Source organism: Myotis lucifugus, unplaced genomic scaffold (genome assembly GCF_000147115.1).
Source record: "Myotis lucifugus unplaced genomic scaffold, Myoluc2.0 scaffold_19, whole genome shotgun sequence".
In the NCBI taxonomy this organism is placed as follows: domain Eukaryota; kingdom Metazoa; phylum Chordata; class Mammalia; order Chiroptera; family Vespertilionidae; genus Myotis; species Myotis lucifugus.
In genome coordinates, this window is record NW_005871067.1 from 1993252 (window position 1) to 2016887 (window position 23636).

Below are 23636 nucleotides of genomic sequence, written 5' to 3' on the forward strand. Positions count from 1 at the left end.
CAGTTATTTTGCAAACCTTCGTTTTGTCAACCATGGATCTGAAGAAAGTAAGTGCGAAGGACAGTGCTGAGAAGAAGAAGTGGATGATGTGCATTGAATTAAAGAAAGAAATTATCGAAAAACATGACCAAGGTGTGCGTGTAATCGACTTGGCGAAGCAGTACGAGCGTAGCACTTCTATGATCTGCACCATACTGAAGCAGAAGGAGTCGATACAGGCTACAACTCCAGCCAAGGGCGTTAAAATAATTTCTAAACAGCGGACATCTATCCATGAAAATATGGAGAAGCTGCTAATGGTGTGGTTAACGGAGAAGCAGCTCGCAGGAGATACCGTGACGAAGGCTATAATCTGCGAGAAGGCACGAGCTATTTACGCTGATTTGCTGCAGCAGACCCCAGGCACTTCAATAGATGAGGCATCGGGCGAGCCGTTTAAAGCCAGTCGGGGCTGGTTTGAAAATTTTAAAAAGAAGACCGGCATTCACTCTGTTGTCAGACATGGTGAGGCAGCGAGCAGGGATATAAAGGCAGGTGAGGATTACCTCAAAACGTTTGCTGAAATTATAGCAGCAGAAGGATACATCCCCCAGCAAGTCTTCAACTGTGATGAGACAGGACTCTTCTGGAAGAAGATGACAAGGAGAACTTATACAAAGGCAGAAGAGAAGAGGATGCCAGGCCACAAACCCATGAAGGATAGGCTAACCCTCGCACTGTGTGCCAATGCCAGCGGCGACTGCAAGATTAAGCCGCTGCTCGTTTATCATTTGGAAAACCCCAGAGCCTTTAAGTCACATAAGATTCTGAAAGAAAAACTGCAGGTTATGTGGAAGGCAAACCCGAGGGCGTGGGTCACCAGGCAGATCTTTGTGGAGTGGGTGAATTTGGTCTTTGGTCCTGACGTTAAGAAATATCTCCAGGAAAATAACCTACCCCTGCAAGCTCTTCTTGTCCTGGACAATGCACCTGCTCACCCACCTAACCTGGAAGGTGACATCCTCGAAGAGTTCAAGTTTATAAAGGTTCTCTACCTTCCACCTAACACCACCCCTATCCTGCAGCCAATGGACCAGCAGGTGATTTCTAATTTCAAGAAGCTCTTCACCAAACACCTGTTCCGCCACTGCTTTGAGGTGACGGAGAGCACAAACCTCACCCTTCGAGAGTTCTGGAAGGACCACTATAACATCAGAGTTATCGATATGGCCTGGCAGGGTGTTACAAAGAGGACCTTGACTTCTGCGTGGAAGAAGCTGTGGCCTGAGGTAGTGTCTGAAATGGATTTTGAAAGCCTTGAACCCGAAGCGGCAGTGGTGGAGGAGATTGTATCCCTCGGCAAGTCCATGGGCCTGGACGTGGATGAAGGTGACATCAACGAGCTCATCGAGGAGCACTCTGAGGAACTGACAACGCAGGAACTAAAGGAGCTACAGACGCAGCAGCACACGGAGGTTTTGCAGGAAATAGATGACACGGAGGAGGAGGAGGAGGTTATCTCTATAAGTGAGATAAAGGAAATGTTGGGAATGTGGGAGAAACTTTCAGACTTTATTCAAAAGAAACACCCAGAAAAAATTGCAACTGGGCGTGCGATGGAGCTATTTAATGACACTTGCCTAACTCATTTCAGAAATATTCTGAAAGGGAGGATGAAACAGATCTCATTGGACAGGTTTTTATCGAAAACTCCTGTAGATGAAAGTGATGAAAGCGTGGCGAAAAGGGCAAAAATCAGCAAATAAGATTCAGTTATTCAGTTATTCAGTTCAGCCTTTCTCCTCCAAGTCCATCAGCATCTTTAAGTCGTTTGATCTCCAAGGTAAATGCTGTACATTAAACTTAATAAAACAAGTTTATTGCACTACATTCTATTGTTCAGTATTGTGATTTTATACAATATTCATTATTTTTAAATACATTTTTCTTATTTAAAAACATTTAACAAAACAATTGTGGTGTTTTTTGGGTGTCCAGAATGGATTAATGGCATTTCAATTCATTGTAATGGTGAAAATTGATTTGACATACGAGTAATTTGAGTTATGAGCTCCGTCACGGAACGAATTAAACTCATAAGTCAAGGCAACACTGTATGTGGTTCTGCTTTATGGTCTTCATCCTGGAGAATCTAATGATATTTCCTCAGTGGGTTGAGCCTCTCACAGAAGACAGCAAGGTTTGACTTCAGGCCACTTCTGCTTTCAACACCAGTAGAAATGTAGAGTGAGGCAAGCCAGTATAACATTTTACTGTCTTAGAGTTGGAGAGGTTCATGTAGAAGAAAAATTAAAAAGAATAAGCACAAACCCTTCGATAATTGTCCAGCCATTGAATGGCATAGCTAAAGATGGGGACAGAGATATGCTCCTTAGCAAATGGTTCCAAAAGCCAGCTCAGTTGTTTCTAAATTCTATGCATACCAAATCAGAAACTTTGAGGGTAGGGCACAGGAAATTTAATTATGCACAGCTGAAATAAAAATAGCTGTCTTAGAGCATCTTCTGTATATTAAATGCCAATTCTCTTCGTGGAACATTTGATGCTAGTGGATAGCAAACAGTAATAATTGTCCTCTACAAGGCCCTGGTGTGTTGGCTACTCCATATAGCTAAATAGGCATTTGTGTGTTCTAGAGGCTGGAAGAGGCAGAGATAGGATTGACATTTTGTTATTCATGTTCAGAAGTTTTCTTATCCCATATTCTTATGCAATTGGGAAACAACCCCATCTGTGGGACAACATGAGCACTGAGGGTTACAATCCAATTAAAACATGTGTTTGGGGGTCAGGGCTGAAAAGTCACTGTGGCTGCAGCTCACAGACTGGGGGAGGTGTTAGCCAGAGAGGGGCGCAGCTCCACATTTGCCTGGGTGCATTTCTGAGGAACCTGGCAGGCTTCTAAGGTCTAGAGGAGCTTCAGTTCACTGAGGAAACAAACATGGGCCGAACATGATGGTGAGGGAGATTGTCCAGTAAGAAAGCTAAGCCTGACCGGAGCAGTATTCTGTGGGTCCCAGTGTGAGGGCTCTGCACGCTGGGGGCCCTTTTGCACTCAGCACAAGAGACCTTTCAGTGTCAAGCAATGGGTCAGGAGACTGGAGAGGCCCCGTGGAAGCTGCCTGGAAGAGACTGCAGGACCTGGATGAAGATGAGGAAGTTGAAGCTGACATAAATATTAATACCTGTCTTATCCTCAAATAGGTATGAAGAAGGAATTCAATGAAGTCCTTTCAAAGGAAATGATTGAGTCTGTGAGCTGTTCTTTCGTGGAGTTGTATTCTGGGAACCTCTCCCCAAATTTCTTTTTTTCAATCCTCACCCGAGGATATGTTTGATTTTTATTTTTTGAGAGTGGTTAAGGGAGATGAGAGAGAGAGAGAGAGAAAGAGAGAGAGAGAGAGAGAGAGAGAGAGAGAGAGAGAGAGAGAGAAGAGAGAGAGAGAGAGAAGAGAGAGAAACATTGATGTGAGAGTAACAGCAATTGGTTGCCTCCCATACATGCCCGACCAGGGTTTGAACCCACAACCAACTGAGCTGCACTGGCCAGAGCTCCTCAAACTTCTTATCAGCCAAAGCTGTGACCTACATGCTAAGAACTCCATAGAACAGAGCCCAGTGGACTCCGGGCTGCTGGGACATCAGCAAAGAGGGCGCCTTCACAACAGTTTGGAGAGAACTGCTCTCACAGATGAGATGGAATTCAAGAAACTAGTTTCCAAACTAATGATGTCAGCGTTCATCAAACTCCCATGGCCAGGAGCCTACTAAGGATGGAAGCGTCATGTAGTTATGTTACTGGACAGAGACTGGCCTGGAGCTGGTCTGCTACAGGCTGGCCTGTAGTGTGTGGATTCTTGACTTCATGTAGGAAAGATTTCACAACACAAACCCAGGTGATTTCAAGAATACATTTATTAATGCTGGGGACAATGAAACAAAGGAAAGACTTAGGGTAAAAGACACAGAAAGAGAGAGACTAGGCAGTGCTCTGTTTTGGCCTCTAGAAATGTTATAGGAAAGAAGTGAGCCAAGGTGGGGCTGCTTTTATCTCACTGGGAAGTCTGAGGAAAGGGGGCCTTGGAGACAGGGTCAGAAGTTAGCCTGGGAGGAGCTGCTGCTGGCCACCACTTCCCTGGTTGTAAGTCTTATGGGGATCCTTAGAGTTTAGGAAGAAATAAAAAGGTCATGTCTGGGAAGGGGCATGGGCATGATCTAGAGCAGGGTTGGGGAATTTCTGGCCCTTGGGCTATATAAGGGCCACAAAATCATTTGGTCTGGCCCTGCCAAGGCAACTACAGGCAGGACTTGAAATTCAATAAATGTAGGAGCTTTCTTCATAGCAACATAAAGTTACCTTAAATGAATTACAAGTATATCAAGTGAATGGTGTTATAAATATCCAAGTGGCCCTTGGTGGAAAAAGGTTCCCCACCCCTGCTCTAGAGTAATTCTGCACTGGGTCCTTGTCTTGAGGCTTTTTCATCTTGTTTTTTTGTTTGTTTCGTGTGTTTTTTTCCTGTGGGTGAGAGTCTTAGGGGAAGGTTTTAACAGAATATTTATCTGCTTTTCAGGTGCGCTTTTAATATGCTGATGCATAAAAATGAGTGTAAAGGGGAGTTTTGGATTATTCGTTGGTCTTCTTTACTGTTTTACTTTTATCTTGGGTCTACCTGGCTTTAATGGGGTTTTGTTTTTTGTTCCCCTGACTTCATATGCCCTTGGGTTTAGCTGGCACAAATGGTATTAATTGGATCCTTGTTCTCTATTTCCCAGGCAATGTTGATTTAAGCTCTGTATTCTCTGGTTAGGGAAGGATGTATTTGCTTTCAAGTGTCCTTGATTGGGGAATATAAGGTCTTATGATTCACAAGCTGGCTGTAAGTTGTTCAAATTGTTTAGCCTTGTTCAATTTTCTTGTCTCAGTTTCCCCATTCCACTTCCTCAGGAATTTTCCTAGCTTCTTGCTATCCTGCCACAATATAGCTCTGTGTTTGATTGGGATGGGAACTGCATTTTGGGTATCACATTTATTGACTTCAACTTCTTGCCAAGGAAGCTTGTCTCCAAAGAAAAGCCATTTCTAGGGGTTATTAAAGGAAAGTTAGATTCCGGCCTCTGTAATAGTGTAGAAGCTGTAGGTAAGGATGACTTAAGTCACTTGCCACACTGTCTAAACCATTGAGACTCATTGAGATTGTTCTCTTTAAGATGAAAGAGCTGCCTAGAGAAAGAAGGTTGCTCCTGCTCTAATGGGATCCTGGCAACTGAGTCACATACAGCTCAGCTCATAGTCAGGGGCTCTGTTTACAATGGTGACCATTTATGTAATTGGTGTGAACAAATCAAGTGCTTAATTCTACTAAAAATGTATAAGGTCTTGGAGCTTGTATATTATTTGTTAAATAATAGAGTTCTGTTGATTAAATAGCCAGTAGGGTCATGATTTACCTCTTTGTCTCTGAAAACATGGTGGAAATACAAAGAAAAGGTTTTTGTTTTTGTCCCCCCCCCCTCCCCCCCCCCGCCAAAAGATTTATTTACCTTATGCTAGTGTTGTCCCTGGTTTTTCTTGCATAATTGACAAGCTTGGCTATTCAATGTGTTTACAAATTAATGTTGAGTGATCAGTACAAAGACTGGGAGGCTAATAGGGTGCACAGTGGCTGTGGAAGAGCAGCCAGTTAATCCTGAGGAAGTGCTGAGTCAGCCAAACACAGCATTAATGACATCTGTAGTTAACAGAAAGTTATTCCTCTCTGAGCAAGTTGAGTTTTTGTTGAGGGTTAATTTAGAAAATGAATAAATTATCAACTGAGAATGTATTGGCAAGTGGCATTGAGGTTTACTGAGATAATAAACTTGCCTGGTCTTTAAAATACTGTGCGATAATCCTAACCTTCAGTGGAGATTGGTTTCCTGCTCGCTAACCCAGATTCTAAAGTAGCTTTTGGAGGTATGCAGGATTGAAGTTTTTCTTTCTCAGGAAGAGCTCTTGTGTGTGGGAAAGAACTGTCATGAAAAGTGAAATGACAATTCCTTTACTGCTACAACTTTGAAAAGCTGGCCATTGAATCACATGACAGAAAACCACCCCAATTTCTTTGTTCTATATTTTGTTCTATATTTGGTTCTCACTAAGAAGAGAAAAAAATAGTTTATGCCAAGTAGAGATGAATTTTTAGAAAGCATCTCCCAGGCCTTGTTGAAACCTACACTGAGCTCTCTTCCCTGTTGCCAAAGGTATAGATGAGGCACAAGCCTGGCCTGTGGGATCGGGCCGAAACTGGCTCTCCGACATCTCCCGAGGGGTCCTGGATTGCAAGAGGGCATAGGCCAGGCTGAGGGACCCCACCGGTGCACAATTGGGGCCGGGGAGGGATGCGGGAGGTTGGCCAGCCAAGGAGGGACCACGGGAGGGTTCCAGGGCATGTCCAGCCCAGCTCGCTCAGTCCCAATTGGCCGGACCCCAGCAGCAAGCTAACCTATTGGTCGGAGCGTCTGACCCGGGGTGGTCAGTGCACGTCATAGTGAGCGGTTGAGTGGCCTTAGCATATCATTAGCATATTATGCTTTGGTTGATTGAATGGATGACCTGATGACTGGACACTTAGCATATTAGGCTTTTATTATATAGGATAAGTTTTAGTAAAAGAGAATGAGGAACTTCCTGACTTTGGGACACAGAAGTTTCTTGCTCCTGAGAGATTTATGTCTTCCTTTCTTCCTGCCCAGGAGTGGTTCTGTTATAGGCACTTAGGCAGACATGAGCAGAGAAAGCAAGGAAGATGGGCTAGGTACAGAAACTCACCAGGCAGAAAGCCCCAGATGTCTAGAAAGGGCAAAACTGGGAGAACAAGGACCTCACCCCCAGGGTAACCTGTCCTCCCCTAGCATATGGCTGGTCATGTGGCTTAGACTTCCTGACTTTTTCTTCCCTAAAGATAACATCTAGGCCTCAGTTGTATTTCAGCTCCAGGACCAGAAAAGCAGCAAAACCAGACAAGTGACACTATGGCTGCCTCAGGACGAGCTGCTTTGACTAATGACCCTCTGCCCTGGCACCAATCAGTGGAGACCATGACCCTGAAAGAGCACACCCAGAAATCTGATAAATATTCTATTAAGACCCCCCCCCCCGAGAACTCCCCTAGGATTTCCACCTGCGAGAGAGAGATAAATACACTCAGAATGAAGGACCTAGTACACACTCTCCCCCAGGGAGCACACCCATGCCATTCCCTTCCCCCTTCTTCCCTATAAGGGTCCCCATGAGACTTGCAAGCAGGGGGGCAATGGGCAGTGGCAGCTCATTCCAGGCTAACCCCCTGAACCTGTCTCCAAGGCCCCCTTTCCTCTGACTTCCCAGTGAGCCAAAGCAGCCCGGCCTAGGCTCTCCTGTTGCTTCTTCTATGCCCCTCCTTCCTTCTCTGTCATAAGTATATTTCTGTTGCAGCCAATAAATTCTTACTTTGCTACACTTTATCTCTTGATTTAAATTTTTCCTTCAAGAAGACAAGAACCAAGGTCTCGTCATCTTGCCAGTAATCTGAGAGTCTTCCTCATCCCTTCTTTCTCTTTCAGCATTCTCATTCAGCAAGCACCACCCTTTTCATTTATATCTTCTAAATAAGTCATGAATCTGCCCCTGTCTTTGTTCACTGTCCTGGAGCACTCTGGCAGTGGTCTTCTGACCCACCTTCCTCCTCCATGGTCATCTTCCTCACATCCCAGAGTCGTCTTTCTAAAGTGTAATTATGGTCATGCTGCTTCCTTGGGACTTCCCATTACTTAGAGGATAAAGGCCAAGCCCTCAGCATGGTGTGTAATGCAGCATAACCTGCATCACGGTAGCCCTGCTCCCACAACATAGGGACAACTCGTCCTCTCTGTAATGCCTTCTAGCACCCTAAAATTCTCCAGTGCAGGAGTCCCCCTTCCTCGGGACGGTTCCATTGCTACACTGTTCCCTCACTGGGCTGCCAGTCCTTCTTAATAGCACGTGCACACCACAGTCACTGCATTTGCTCAGATTTGTGAGAGGCCTAGTGGGTAGTGATTGGAGCCAAGGTACCTGAATTAGAATCCCAGCTCTGCTACCCACACTCACTCTTTGTGTGACCTTGGGAAAATTGCCTATAGCTCTCATCTATGGAGTCAGAATAATTAGAACAGAACCTCACTCACAAAATGCTGAGGCTGAAGTGAGTCTAAATGTGTAAAGTTTAGAATTGTGCCTGGCACATTATTAGCACTCAGTAAGTGTAAACCATATATATGAGCTGTGTTTACCAGAGCTGTGTGTTACTTGAGCTGTGTTTCCATGTTCTCACTAGGTGATGAGTTTCTTGAAATGAGGAACAGTACTTATAGATACTACCATATGCTAGGTGCCATGTTAAGTGCTTGTATTTCACTGAACCATCACTAATGAGGAAAGTGCTAACCTTTCTGCCCTCCCTCCCCATGTCTCTCACTTCCCTCTCCCCCTCATCTCTTCTCCCCTCTTCCCCTTTTCCTTCCTTCCACACATATTTCAGTGCCACGCCTGGGCTAGCATCCCTATTTTGCACATGAAGAGACTGAGGCACAGAAGAGATATGTAGTTTGTCCGTGTGCACAGAGCCAGTTCGATGGAGTCCCCAGTGCCTAACTCCGAACCTGATGCATGTCAGTAACACTGTACTATACCTTCTTTGTATTCATAGTATTTAGTGCTCACTAAGAGTTTGTGAAATGGATGAATGAAGGTGAGTAAATTAAGTTAAAATGAGGGAAAGAGAGACACATGGGTGGGTGTATGATGGTCTCAAGTTCGGATGTCGACATGATGTATTCTGAACATCCAGGTGAGCAGCTGACCAGGAGACATTTAGGAAGTGCAGGCTCCGTGTTAAGCCATGGCTGTACTGAGCAAACAGAAGGGAACTGTGAGGACATTTGCACCAGGTTCTTTGAAATCTGTCTTGCCTTTTGCTGAGAATTCACATTAAACTGAGCAATCTGGGCCAAAATCTTCATTTTCTTACCTTATGGTGAATGACCAGCACTTTTTTTTCTTTTGGTTCCCAACTTATCCTCCATAATCCCTCAAACATTACCCAATTTCCAGGATCATGTCCAAAAATTTCCTCATGATTTAAGTTCTTCTGAGCAGGAATTTCAAATAATTAGCTGCTAGGAGTTCTCTTATTACTTTTATAGTTGAATGTCTTCTTTACTACTTTCTCTGGGATTTTCCAGTTTTAAATTTATTCTCCTTCATGGTGGTGCCTGGAGAAATGCCAGGTTCTGCTTAGGTAGTGGGCAGAAGGCCAATTTACTTCATCAGGGAAGCTTTCCCATCCTATCTGGCTTAGTCCCCCTTCACTGCCATATTATCCTATGTTCGGCCTTAATAGCATTCACTGTCTTAGAAACTGTATTAAACCATAAAATAAATATTGTGTGTTCCCAATCCCTATCAGACTATAAGCTGGAGGAAGGCATAGCCTAGCATATCCCATTCACTACTGGGCTGTGTGTTGAGGTGGCCAATAAATACTTGTTGAATGGCTGAAATGGGGATGCAGGTGGCATGGAAAAACAAACCAAAACCAAAACAAACAAAAAAACAAGAGATAGAAAGGGTGGAAGCAGGCAAGAGCCTGGATGTGCTTTCAGCATGCCACACTTACTGCTACCAAAGCAGCTGTTGGTTTCCTACTTTAATAGAAAATAGAATACTTTCCTATTGTATTATTCCATTGTTTCCTATGCTATCCTGTTTCCACTGTTGGCGTGTGGGTTCTGAGAACGTGGTAATGCTCGCTAACTTTTGCACTCATTTTATGCATTCATTCATTCGGTCCCTGCATTCACTCATACGAGATCTACCAAGTGTGACTGTAGGGTAGGCAGTGTTCTGGGAGCTGGAGGTCCCTATTTGGTTGGTTGAAAAGAAGAAAGGCAAGATGCTTCAAAACTCTTGACTTCATAATTTTGCTTGTGGATAAACCTGCAGCACCAGGGAGGCTTTACTTAGAAAATAGGAGATCAATTTGCTTCCTGTCACCCAACCTCAGTTCCCAAGAAGACCTTAATCAGTCTGCTTATGGGTTGAGAGGATTCGTATTTTATCTATTTAATGCTTTAAAAATTGCATAAATTAGGCTGATCTTTTTAAAATTAAGCTAGTAGTTTATACTCCTTTACATTATAATAGAGTAGTTTATGTGCTCTAAACTTGAATATAGGTAACAGTTTAAATTCAATCATGACAACATACTTTCTATATTTTAGTTTGTTGGTAATAAATATTTAACTTAAACGTTATTTTTGTTTAAAATATTTTTATTTTAAAAGGACATATGGAGGAAAAATTTTACTTCTCCAAAGAGAGCAACTGTTAGTATAAAACAATACTCTCACCTATGAACAAGACTCAAAAATGTATCGGGGACTTACTTCAAAGGCAATATATACACCTAGTATTTAAAATTCTATGCCTAAAGTATCAAGATTATTACCAAGAATAATCATATAGCCCTGGCTGGGTGGCTCAGCTGGTTTTAGTATTGTCCCATGTACCAAAAGGTTGCAGGTTCGATCCTTGGTTGGTATGCGTATGGGAGACAACTGATTGATGTTTCTCACGTCAATGTTTCTCTCTCTCCCCCTTCCTCTCTCTCTAAAATCAATAATCATATCCTCAGGTAAGGATAAAATAATAATAATAATAATAATAATAAATAACAGATAATTTATGAGGTTCTTAAAAAAATTATCTTATATATCCACCATCTCCTCCATATGAATCTCCATGATACACACTTTCCCCATAGCCACCTCTTCCCTCATAATCCCTCCTTCTGCTATACCCCCCATCTTCCCACCCTTGGAAATCCGTTGTTTGCCATCATGCTCCTCCTCCTCTCCATAACTTCCAAGTCACTCTTCTTCTCCTTCCATCCACGCCTCCACCACCACAACCAAGCAACCCCACTATCCCCACCTTGTCTCCTGCCACTTGGGCATTTCCTCAGATGGTGCTTCAGTGTCACTCAGTCTTCCTCCCTGTCAGGCGTGCTTCCCACTTACTCTTGTTAACAGCGCATGAAATCTGGCTAGTGCCACTGCTTGTCCTAGTGCTCATCACAGGGGCACAGAGATAGGCCAGTGCAACAGTTGTTTCTGTTGGCAAAGCTTAGGCTGATAAATTCTCTCCATATCATTTGCCTTCACCTTTTCTCTAGTCCCGTGGTGGGCAAACCGCGGCTCACGAGCCACATGTGGCTCTTTGGCCCCTTCAGTGTGGCTCTTCCACAAAATACCACGTGCGGGCGTGCACGTACAGTGCGATTGAAACTTCGTGGCCCAAGCGCAGAAGTCGGTATTTTGTGGAAGAGCCAGTATTTTGTGGAAGAGCCACACTGAAGGGGCCAAAGAGCCGCATGTGACTCGCGAGCCACGGTTTGCCGAGCCGCAGTTTGCCGACCACTGCTCTAGTCCAAAGGACTCTGCTGTCAGATCTAATTGTTTCATTAATTAAAACTTTGGATTTAAACCTTTGCTATTGTTTTTCCAAATAGTATTCTTGGACTTTTGAGAGAGCACTGTTTTGGTACACTAAAGATATCAGAGATAGCTAGAATACTATGTTGCATTTCAATATTTTCATCAAATTGAGAATTTTTGCTTTTTATTTCATAACATTTATAAGGGTTAAAGCTTTGTTTTTAAAAACAGAAGTTTAAAACATTACTCTTTTATAAATAGTCTTTATTATTTTCTTATTTGACATCAGACTATGGACATCATGCCATTTCTAAGCCACTTAGCTCAAACTCAGAGCTTTCTGCATCACCTTCTCTGGGGGAAGCTATCCTCCCTTTTGCCTCACACAACAGCTTTACCTGACAGACTAACCAAATGTGCATTCACATTCAGGGGACAGTTCCCCTCCGCTGCTCTGGAAGGGCAGGCTCTTGACAGTGGCTTCTTGCACACTGGCACCTCTAGTGTGTCCAGCGACACCCATCCATCATGTGTTCAGCATCCGGCCCTGCCATCTTGCAGTCCTCCTTTGGATGGGACATTTTTTCATGAAAAAGGGCATTGTCTGGGTGGCTAAGGGAAGGGAGTTCTACGATCAAATAATGGTTTATTTGGACCATGACAAACATCCTCACATTCCTCCCCCAGTGTACACAGATGGAATTCAACTTGAATTGAGATTCCTGAACATCTTCCCTGAGCACTGCCCCACAGCAGGGGGAGGTACATTTATTCCAGTCCATCTAAGGCCCAAGTCAGTCAAAAGCTGGAAAATTTCTAAGAAAGAAACTGATGACTGTTAGATTTCCATAGTGAGGCTATACAAAGGACTTATCAAGTAATGCATATAAAGATCTCACAACGAAGGCCAGCGAACATGAAGTGACGAGCAAAAATTACTCAGGATGAAGATTTTCAACCAAGGGAATGAAATTTTAGTCTGGATATCTCAGAACCCATCCCTTCTTTTTTTATTGTTAATCCTTACCCATGGATCACTTTTCCATTGATTTTTAGAGTGGAAAGGAGTAAGGGAGGGGGGAAAGAGAAAGAGAGAGAAGAGGAGAGAGAGAGAGAGAGAGAGAGAGAGAGAGAGAGAGAGAGACATGGATGTAAGAAAGACACATTGATTGGTTGCCTCTCGCATATGCCCCTATCTGGTTGGGGATTGAACCTTCAACCCAGGTACATGCCATTGACTGGGAATCTAACATGCAACACTCTAACCTCTGAGAAATACTGGCCAGGGCAATCCCTTCTTAATGTTCAGGTCAATTTCTTTTTCAAAGATAGGGTCGATGCCATGACATCCCCAAGATATGATTTGATAGTCCCCACTATCACCATCCCCCACCCCCTAGCATCCTCTCTTCCCTGCCCAGGCTCCTGGATTAGGACCTTGCAAAGATCTTTAGTACAATAAAACCTCCTCCTGTTATTGCACTGACTAAAACCCTTTCCACAGTTCCGCATTGCCTACTGGATAAAGACCAAGCTCCTTTGCCCAACAGACCCCGCCTGTCAGCCACCATCTGTCCCGCTCACCTCTCTGACCCTGCGACACATTACATGACCTGGACCTCAACTTCTCCTGATGGGCCACACTGACTTCCTCGGCCTTTAGGAATGTCACTTTGTTTCCTCTCCCACTTCTACCTTATTCTTTCTTCACTATTCAACTTAGACATCTTTTCTTGATTTCCACTGCTGGGTTATGCACCTTCCCACTCCATCATAGCCTTTTACCACAGCAGCGTTATGTCTATCTTCTTGCTTGTCTACATCACAAACAAGGCTGCAAGTCCCATGGGGGCAAGGACTGTGTTTCAACTCATTATATCCCAGTGGATGGCACGAAAGTATTTGTTGAATGGATAAATGATAGATGTATAGAGGAGAGGTATTATGGGTTGAGGGTCTCTTGAGAGCAAAAAAGGAGGAGGCCATGAATAGCTGAGGCGATGGGACAAAGTGAGTATGAATTTGGTTGCTAAGAGTCACCATCCCAGTGTGGCAAATTGTAACACAACAAAAAAAATAAGACTCAGACTAGTCACCATGCTGGTATTAAAGAAAGACTTTGTGGGCTCGGCCCCTGTAGCTTAGTGGATTGAGCATTGTCCCATGCACCAAAAGGTCACTGGTTTGATTCCCTGTCAGGGCACATGCCAGGGCTGTGGGCTTGATCCCCAGTAGGGGGCATGAAAATCAATAAAAACATATTTTAAAAAAGAAACAACATAATTTAAAAATAGACAAAAGATTAAAAAAGAAAAGAAAGACTTGATAAACCACTGGGGTGTTACAGAAAGCCCAGGAGACACCTCAAGTACCATCAGGAAAGGTGATGATCAGGAAAGGCATGGAGCTGAGCTCGCAGCTGGGAGTCCTCAGTTCCCGCATCTGAGTGTGGCTGGAGGGGACCAGCTGGGAGACCTTTCCAAACGCATATCCTCTGAGGAGAATTGCAGGGTTTAATTAATCCATTTTGTTTTTTGTTTGTGACTGGAAAACAAAGTGATTGGGCATACTTTGTGTGGCCCATGCAGTGAGATAGAAAGAGGCCTGAGATTTATACAGGTCTAGAAACCAAAATAAGGTTTACACTGAGTGCTATCCAACTCCTAAGGAGAAATGGAAAATTTGAAAACAATTCAAAAGATGGACCCATCTTATTTGGGGGGCAATATTAGGAAAGGGCACTCTACAGCCCAGGTGTAATTCTCAGAGTTATTAGCGTTTCTATGGTGGCCATATTTTCTAACTTGTTTTAGAGACTTCTGGAGATTCCAGCATTGTAGTTCTAGGGAGGTGCTGAAAAGGCGAGAGTCTCACAGAAAAGGGGGTCCGGGATCTGGTGGATAGGCTGACATTGCCCCCACATAGTTCCTGCCGTTCTCCAGTCACGATGAGGCTAATTAACTTGCTCTTACTAAATGAGGAGAGCTGTGGGAGAAAAACAAAAACAATGCTCACCTTGGTTGGTGGTTCAGTCAGACAGTCTGTGGCAACCCGGAGCCCGCTACAGCCATGCAACCACAGGAGAAGAAATGAAGAAAAAGTATAACCCAGAGCCTTTCGCTCCAAAGTTCCAGCTCACCAGGCTCTCTGGGCAACTGACCAACAGCCCAATCCCTCCTGAAACCCTGTGTTCATGTCCCTGAACCCACTCTCTCTCAGTTCCCTACCCACCCCTCTGGCTGCTCCTCACCAGAGCCCATTATGGGCTCCTCTTCTCTTTCATGCTGGATATCCATCCTCCCTACATCTCTGCCTGGACAGGCCCCTCTCTTTTTACTCTATGCTTGGCCGGTGGGCTATCTCACACATTTAGTAAGAGCAAGTTAATTAGCCTCATAGTGACTGGAGAATGGCAAGAATTTTGTGGGGGCAATGTCAGCCTATCCACCAGATCCCAGACCCCCTTTTTCTTTCCAGATCTGTGTGCTGAATTTCTGACACCCTCAACCCCAGTCTTTCCTGGTAAAACTAGAAAATGACACTCCCATATGCTGAGCTGTCCAAAGAAGCCGGCCACTGGTTACTCTGAATCTTTATCCCTCCTATGCCCCTTCCTTTGTCAAGTATCAAACAGCAATTTCTATTGCTTTTACCTCCTAATTCTCTCTGAAATCTATCCCTTCTGTCTCAACCTTGCTACTCCTATTTTGGACAAGTAAAAGTCAGTGCCCTTTCTTGTTTTCAACCCCTAATATCACATCCTCTGCTGTGAAATTTAATGTCACAAGTGGCTTCCTAGCTAGTTTCACTGGAGGGTTTCCGGCTATAAACTCCCATGATGATAACACTCTGCTGCTTTTCCACCTTTCCTAGAACACTCCTACAATACTACTTTTCTTGTTTTTCCTTTGGCATGTATTGTAAGTCCATATAAGACCATCATAAATTTGAATGTGAGCAAACATGACATTATTTTTAAATTCTGAACTCAACTTCACTCTTGAGAACAGAGAACTCATCTTTCTATTTTGTCATAGTCAGTCTAATCCAGGGATTTTTTTCCAGCTATACTCAAATGTTATTTTCTCAACTAGAGGCACTGGTGCATGAAATTCATGCACTTAGGCAGGGGGTCTCTCAGCCCAGCCTGCACCTTCTTGCAGTCCAGGAGCCCTTGAGGGATGTCCACTGGGAGCAGGCCTAAGTCGGCAGTCAGACACCCTTAGTGCTGCCACAGAGACAGGAGAGGCTCCCGCCACTGCCCCTGCACTCGCCTACTGCGCTCACCAGCCGTGAGCCCGGCTTCTGGCTGAGCAGAACTCCCCCTGTGGGAGCACACAGATCACCAGGGGGCAGTTCCTGCGTTGAGCATCTGCCCCCTGGTGATCAGTGTGCATCATAGTGACCGGTCGTTCTGCCATCAGGCCGAAACTGGCTCTCTGACATCACCTGAGGGGTCCTGGATTGCTAGAGGGTGCAGGCCAGGCCGAGGGACCCCACTGGTGCACAATTGGGGCCAGGGAGGGACATGGGAGGACTCCAGGGCATGTCCGGCCCATCTTGCTCAGTTCAGATCAGCCAGACCCCAGCAGCAAGCTAACCCACTGGTTGGAGCATCTGCCCCCTGGTGGTTTGTGCACATCACAGTGAGCAGTTGAGCAACCTTAGCATATCATTAGCATATTACACTTTGATTGGTTGAATGGATGACCAGACGACTGGACACTTAGCATATTAGGCTTTTATTTTATAGGATCATTGTCAAGTTCATGATGGGGTGAATATTGTTTCCTGGGGTTTCTTTTTTCTCCACTTTAACGTGCCTTTCTTTTTAGAGGTGACATTAAGTGCCTGGGTGAAAGGGCCCAATGTGATTTCTGGCACTGGGAAAGTAGTGTCTTGTCACCCATGGGCATGGCTGTCTGTTGCTGCAGTATCTGCTGGGCATAACTTAGTGGCCTGGGCATCAGGTATCTGGTGCTGGGATCCCTCAAGTGATGGCTCCCCTGCCCCCTGAAGATGACCAAAGTTCTTATCATTGTCTTCTGTAACAGCCCCTTTTAGACCTCAGACCCCTTCTCAGTCACTTTACCTCCAGAGTTCCAAAGTCTCCCTTTTCCACACCTGAGGGAAGCAATGGGCCCTCTGAGCTTCCTCGGGCTGGCTGTGGCTGTAACGACCCCTCCTTCTCCTACTGCAGTATAGGCAGTGCCACAGCAAACATGGAGTAAGCCCTTAGAATAATCAACCCTCCACAAATTCTACTTATTTTCTATAGATTTATAATCTTTCATTTGAAGAGATATCTTCAGCAGTGATAACCCAAGCTCAATGCTTTACATACTGTTGTGTATACTTTCAGGATTTACGTGTATCTAAGTGGACACACATCTCAGAACGCTTGAATTTTATTTTTGAAGTTGTCAGTCTGACAGGGTTGGAGGGCCCACCAGTTCTCTCTGTCACTTGTCTGCACAGCGTCCAATGCAAAGTCTATTGATACACTGGGCCCACAGTTACTGAGAGCTTACTCTATGTTGGACACTTTCCAAGAGCATTATATCAATTAACCCATTTAACCTTCACAACCACTTTATGAGGTAGGCTGTTACTGTCATCTTTCTTTCCTCAGATGAGGATACTGAGGTGCCCAGGGGTACTTTTCCTGAGATGGTGCAGTAGGTGGCAGAGCTGGGACACAGACCCTAGCAGGAAGCCTGCAGTTTCTGGCCTGAACTCCATGGCAACTCCCTTGACGCCTTTCATCTGGGTACAGCACTGCAGTCTACAAAGAGCCGGCCCTGTCATTTGCTCCCATCTTGGGCTTGAGGAAGCTGCTCTCACAGCGTTTGTACTGAAATGTTCTTAAGGCCAGAGGACAATGAATTTACATCATTCCCTCATCACAGGGCACCAACCACACTCTTCCAAATCTCACTTTAGACCAACCCAAAGCCACACCAAAACATTGACTTCATTCTTGAAATCTCATGTTTTATTTTAAAATTCAGACTCATAAAATACTAAATAGAATATCTTATCTGAGTTTACTTTTGTACCCCTCCCATATTAACAAATGGCAATAATAGCTTCAAGATGATAGACTGGGCACAGGCCTATCAAACAAGAACAAAGTTTCTCTGAAAGATAAAGAAGTCTGTGCAAACAGACAGCAGAGCCTAACTGTGTCCCTGTGACAATGGAGGTGTGAATTTACGGGGTCCCGGACACAGCGTAGGAACACTGCTCCCCTCAAGCCTTGTAGACTTGGAGCACACATTGGGGGCCCTCCCTCGGGCAAGGTGCTTGCCACCACCCTCACCAGATACAATACAAGAGGCCAGCGTAGCACACTTGGGTATGAACATCCTCCTGATTTATTACCCTCAGCCCCTGTAGGCCAACCCTGCCTGAAATATTTTCTGACCTTAGAGATGTGAACTTAAACAAGGCTCAGATACCCAAAGGTCTCTTAGAATCAGACAATAGGAATAATCCTGCAATGTTAACAATATCAAATTGAAAACTTTACGAAAATGTACACATTTTTCTCTAATAGCTTGTATACCCCTAGCCTTCTGCCACTTATATCCAGACCTAAGCACCCTGCTATTTTTGGAAGCGTGGGATGGCTTTATAGTACCAGGCTTATGAGCATAGGGGTTTTCAGGAAGCAGATGGGACACTGCGAAGTAAAAAGTTCCACAGGGCCCATGGACTTGGCTCAAGCAGAGTCATTGGCAGTCACTCCGCCTCAGAGTCCTGGATATCTCAACCCCTTGCACAGCTGCACTTCTTTGTCTGCAGCAGGAACCAGTGATGGCAGAAATAGTTCAACAGCCCCCTCATTTCTCCCCCGCATCCCCAGGTACTGATTCATTTTTCCAGGTTAGAAGAAGCTGCATCCAGTCATCTGAGGCTCTCCAGAGTCACCAGTATATAGGGACTGTCCAAGATACAGCCCCTTGGGGGCTGAGGGTCTATTGTATGGGAACTTGAGTGGTTGACTAGTACATCTCTTAAAGCCAGAGGCCAAGCCAGGGACCACAGAGGTAGTCAATTGTGTACAGGATTATGATACACCCTAACAAAAGTAAAAATAATTTCAAGTGCTTTAAACTCTTCCAGCCATATGTATTTAAGGCACTTTCCTTTATACCTTTATATAAAAACATACTCTTATTAGCAATTAACTAAAATAATCACATAAAATTATGCACCTCTTACCAGCACATTCTTTAAAGTATGCTGGCAAAGACAAACCACATCTTCAGACTGCAATCTCTTAAAATTACCCTTCTCTAAACTCTTCTCCAGGGATAACAGTGAGGTTTTGTGTGAGTAGTCCTGCCAGCAGCAAGCTGGCCTCGGAGGACATCTTCCATGCCACCTGTTCATGCAGCAAATGAGAAAATTAAATGACTTCTTCAGTGAATTAAGTATCTGTTAATGTTACTGTATAATACAGTCAAGATTAGGCCAAATCAAACACAGACAGATGGGCTGAGCACTTCTAATCTCATTAGTGTACAATTATAGACATGGTCAGAACACTCTACAAATTAAGAGTTGTTTTACATTTGAAACCAAAGTTATTTCATAATATATCAAACATTTAAACTGACTTTGGTGGTGGGGGATGGTGGTGGAAATGAAGACAAAAATATGACAGCGTTTAGAATTACATGTTGGCCTGTAAAATCACTACAGAATTTGTAATGTATAATAGTTGAGAGTTAAATTTCATTCTTCACACCACTCAAGTCATTAATTTTTACATGTTTGTGCAAACACATGGACTGAAGTCTACATTAAAGGGGTGTGTGAGATAGGAGCAGGAGTAGGAGGGAACAAAATGCTGAAGACATGGAGTCAAGAGTATAGAGGACAAAGGATTGTCAATAGAGCTGGAAAGCAGAGGACCTATGTGGTGATGATGGTAGGTGGTGATAGGTGGGAAAGATAGAAAATTGGAGTGATAAGCCAGGGCCAAATCTGACAGGTCTGTAAGCCAAGTTAAGGAATTTGGACTTCATCCTAAGAGCATTGGAGGACCCTTGATGGATTTTAAATAGCAGAGTGACATGATCAGAGTAGCATTTTAGAGAGATACTTTGGTCTGCATTGTGGAGAATAGAGGGCAAGAGACAAGGCATTAGGGAGAATAGTTAGAATTGTATACGTTGAATGATAAGAAAATTTATGCTATCTTTCAACATTTAAATTTCTGGAAATCATATACTAAAATGAAAAATCAGATGGAAATGATAAGTTGGAAGCCTTTTTAATAATTTAAATTTCATCCACTGGAACTTGACTTCAGAATTAAAACCCTATGTTATGGACTATTTCTGCAATGCTGCCCAGTGTCTGTCCAGGACAGAAGACATTTAGGATGTGATTATCATATGTGTGACTACCTCTCTAGGTGTTTTTGAATCAGATAGGTTTCAATTGATGTATTTTGATGTTTTGGGAAAGCAACTAAGTCGCCCAAGAGCCAGGCATCTTTCCAATCTCCCAGATATTGAGCAATTGAATTCGTAGGCTATTTTTGCTTTGGAAAATATGTATTTCTTAGCAGGATGAACTCATCCTTACTAGAACAATTTGATTTTTTTGGTTCCATCTTGAAAGAATGAAGAATGCCAGGAAAGAATCTGAGTAAAGGTCACCCCAGTACAGTGTGAACAAGTTTGTAGAATTTTGTAGCTTGGGATTGAAGGTTTTTGTCAGTCAAGAAAAGTACAGCATTCAAGTCTATTTTCCAATTTAAGGGAAAATGCTATGTGTTTATGTTTCAATGTACAACCACTACCTGCATTATGTAAAGATATGTTCTGGGAATAGTTGGTAAGAATGGCCTAAAATCTTTCTAAGCATTAAGTAGCTTCCTTAATACTTTAAAGACCATTCTTTCAATTCTTCAATTACCCATATAAACTTTCATAATCTGTTATTCCTGAGGAAAAATAATAGAGAGGAAACTCAGTTGAATTTCTTTTGAGACATAATTTGTCGCCTAAAAGACATACAGAAAAATAAAAAACTTAATTGAGCTGTCAATTTTCTCCAAAACTCCATTTTCAACTTTGAATAATACAGTGTGTCTATCTAAAAAGAGATTAACTAGATAGAGTCTGACTCTTGACTCTGTAGGCTAGCTTCATGCCACTCATTGTTTTTCCATGGCATTTTAGTCTAACCTCAATGTGATACATTCGGACACCCTGAAAGCAATGTTCAGAAGACTTTTGCTCTCCTTAGTTTATGTCTGTAAATCTAGCTTCAGCTGCCTCCTGCCTGTGAATTGGGCATGGAACAGCACCATCAATGTTCATCAACTGACTTGAACATAAATGGCTGAAAAAGTGCTCAGTCAATAGATGTGGTAGGTTTAGAAAGAAAACTTCAGGCTGTCATACCTTCAAAGGGTTTGGTGGGTATGCTTTCTTATATTTTAATTCAACATTGATGTAACAGCTACATGTGTGTACTGTGTCAGGCAACATGAAAAGCATAAAATAAATGTGAGAACCATTTTTCTATTGTCCTAAAACTTTTTAACAGTTGGGAAAACAAGATACACATGAAATTAATTAAATAAGACTGTTTACAAAAATGAGCATAAGTAGACTTTCAGGAGTATGGAATAAGGAGGACAGTTGCCTTTCCAGAAGGAAAGAGGACGAGTAATGAGATCATGTTGAAGAAATTATGATGGAGCCATGCTTTATAGGCATGAGAGAGAGAAGGAATAGCAACATGAGCAAACTGACAAAAGGCATGAGAGTATTCAGCATTTTCAAAGCTCTAAGAGTGTGAGAAAGTGACAGGGGATAACATTGGAAAGGCAAGCAGAGCCAGATGGAGAATTTCATCCAAGGAGTTTGATTTAATTTGTTGACAATGGGGCATCATCTAAGGTTTTAAGTGAGAGAGTGCCATTCACCTGCTAAAATATACATTTAAAATTAAAATTCTTTTAAAATTAAAACGAAAATGAGGAAAAGATGACAAAGTGAGGTTGCTTTTACCTCAGACTTTAATGTCATTTTTGTTAGAGCCAGGATGCTTCTCAACATGCTAGGGGACACGATAGTAGAAAAAAACAGATATGGAGCAATGCCCTATGCTGGATAAAGTAAGGGAATCTCAGCATTCTTTGAGAGGTCCTGGGAGTCTTGGAAACAAGTATGTTAATGAACTTCAGAAGTCAGGAGACACAGGGAAACATCAGCATCAAGAACTTTCCAGGCCACACAGATGTGGCAGGTGATATAAAGCTGAGCACAGAGCTAACACCCTCAGCCTGAGCTGTCATCACTTCCTGATGGTCTCTCTTGCTTCTACCTCTGTTCTCATAGATTCTCCAGGGATTCCTCTCTCCAGCTTTTCCCTATCCTCCCCCAAATCTGGATAAAGAACCACGGTTAAAAGGTCAGTGACCTGCCCAAATGCACCCAACCAATCCAGCAGAACAAGAACCAGACGCTGTGTGCTTTCCTTAACATCATGGGGCCAAAGATGTTAACTTCCACCCCACCTAGGCTTTTATTATGTAGGATGATTTGCAAATATTTTCCCCTATTCAGTAAGCTGCCTTTTCATTTGTTGATAGAGTATGTAACTTCAAAAAATACTAAAATGAAATGATTTTTCTTTACCATAGAAATATTTATTTTTACCTTTTTGGGGGAGATATAATACAGAAGAATACATAAAACTATCTATACAGTTTAAAGAATAATATTAAACAAACACCCATGTAACCTAAATATTATTTTCTTTCTTTTTTATAGTCAATAATATTGTAACAACCACATATGGCGGTGCCATGTCAGCACTTGAAACATCAGGGGGACCATGCTGCAAAGTAAATGACTGTCCAACCACCATGCTGAGCACCTGAAGTCATCATAATGCAATACCAAATGTAAATTATATTTGAAAAACAGAACAAAACAAAAGAACACTCTGCATGTTTTCAGCCCATCTTCCTTTAGACTTGTGGTTGCCCTTCCCCTGCTTCTGGTATGTAAACAGGTTCTAGTTTTGGTAAAATCTCACCCTTGAGATCAGCTTTGCCCTTGCCCCCAGTCTTTGGGTGAGCCAGTTCTTGAAGATCAGCATCCTGTCATGACATTGAATCTCAGATGCTCCTGCATCATCTTTCTCTTGATCAGGTGTAATCCTGACTCTCAGTTGGTGACTCTTTTTTTAAAAAAAATTTTTAATTGATTACATATGTGTCCTTATCCCCACATTGATACTGGTCCTCAGTAGGCTGCTGGACAACCACTGGCTAGGAAGACTCTTCATCTTCTAGTATTTTTTTCCATATGGATTGTGAGATTACATGCCCTCTCATATTTCACACAGTTGAATCTCAACTAGCTAGAAAGAATCAAGTCAGAAGGAACATAGCTACCTCTGGCCCAGCTCTCTAAATACGTACTTTTTAGAAAGGCAGAATCTGGTCCTTGAATTTGCCTGGTGTGGAGCTTGCAGGGCAGGCATGGAACAGGTTGTGAGAGCATATAAATGTACAATAGTATGGATTTAGGGTGGGCAGAAAGGAGGTGGCAGGGGTGATGACATATTATCTATATTCAAAGACCTGAAAAGACATTCAGCAGCAAGGCATGATGCCAAGACCAGTGAATCAGCTTCTCTCTCAACATCTTAACTCTACTGTAGTATAAATAATCCAGGCTTGATTGTACTTAAAGAGACAATTGTGGATTATATCATATACTCTATGATATTCATAGAATGTCATAAAGATGATATTCTAACCCATTGATAAGAGGTAATAATTGGAGCATTCTTGTAGCAAATTTTCTTATAAACTTTACATTCTTAGGTTTCAAATACCAACTTAAAATCACTTTGATTCATCTGGCACTATAGTATCACAATTCCATTTCTAATCCCTGGAGTATCAAAGATTACTCTGTGCTTCAACTTAAAAGCTCTCCCTCTGGTCCCAGGTGCAGAGGCATTTTTTGCAGCTAACCGCAGGAAACCTCTCTGTCATCTTGCCTGTCAGAGTTGCACCAAGTGCACTCAGTCCTTCAGTTGTCATTTTAATGGATAACTTTGCAGGTGTTATAAAGGGAATCTATCCAGAAAGAACA

At 43.1% G+C, this 23636-nt stretch overlaps 1 protein-coding gene and 1 pseudogene across 1 annotated transcript; one reads left to right on the forward strand and one right to left on the reverse strand.

Moving 5' to 3' along the window:
* Nucleotides 1-281: 281 nt before the first annotated feature.
* On the forward strand, nt 282-13108 carry LOC102420937 (tigger transposable element-derived protein 1-like). The gene is made up of 2 exons (XM_006085597.1): nt 282-1493; nt 13001-13108. Exons 1-2 carry the CDS (start codon nt 282-284, stop codon nt 13106-13108), a joined length of 1320 nt encoding a protein of 439 aa, XP_006085659.1.
* A 9390-nt stretch (nt 13109-22498) lies between these two features.
* Nucleotides 22499-22867, reverse strand: LOC106696552 (annotated as a pseudogene).
* Between the last annotated feature and the right edge of the window lie 769 nt (nt 22868-23636).

Excerpts from the sequence above, each read along its gene's own strand:
- LOC102420937 (XM_006085597.1), top strand. The coding sequence starts at position 282 with ATGGAGAAGCTGCTAATGGTGTGGTTAACGGAGAAGCAGCTCGCAGGA. Across the intron at positions 1,494-13,000 it reads ACACGGAGGAGGAGGAGGAG|TTCCGCATTGCCTACTGGAT; the intron begins GTTATCTCTATA and ends CCCTTTCCACAG.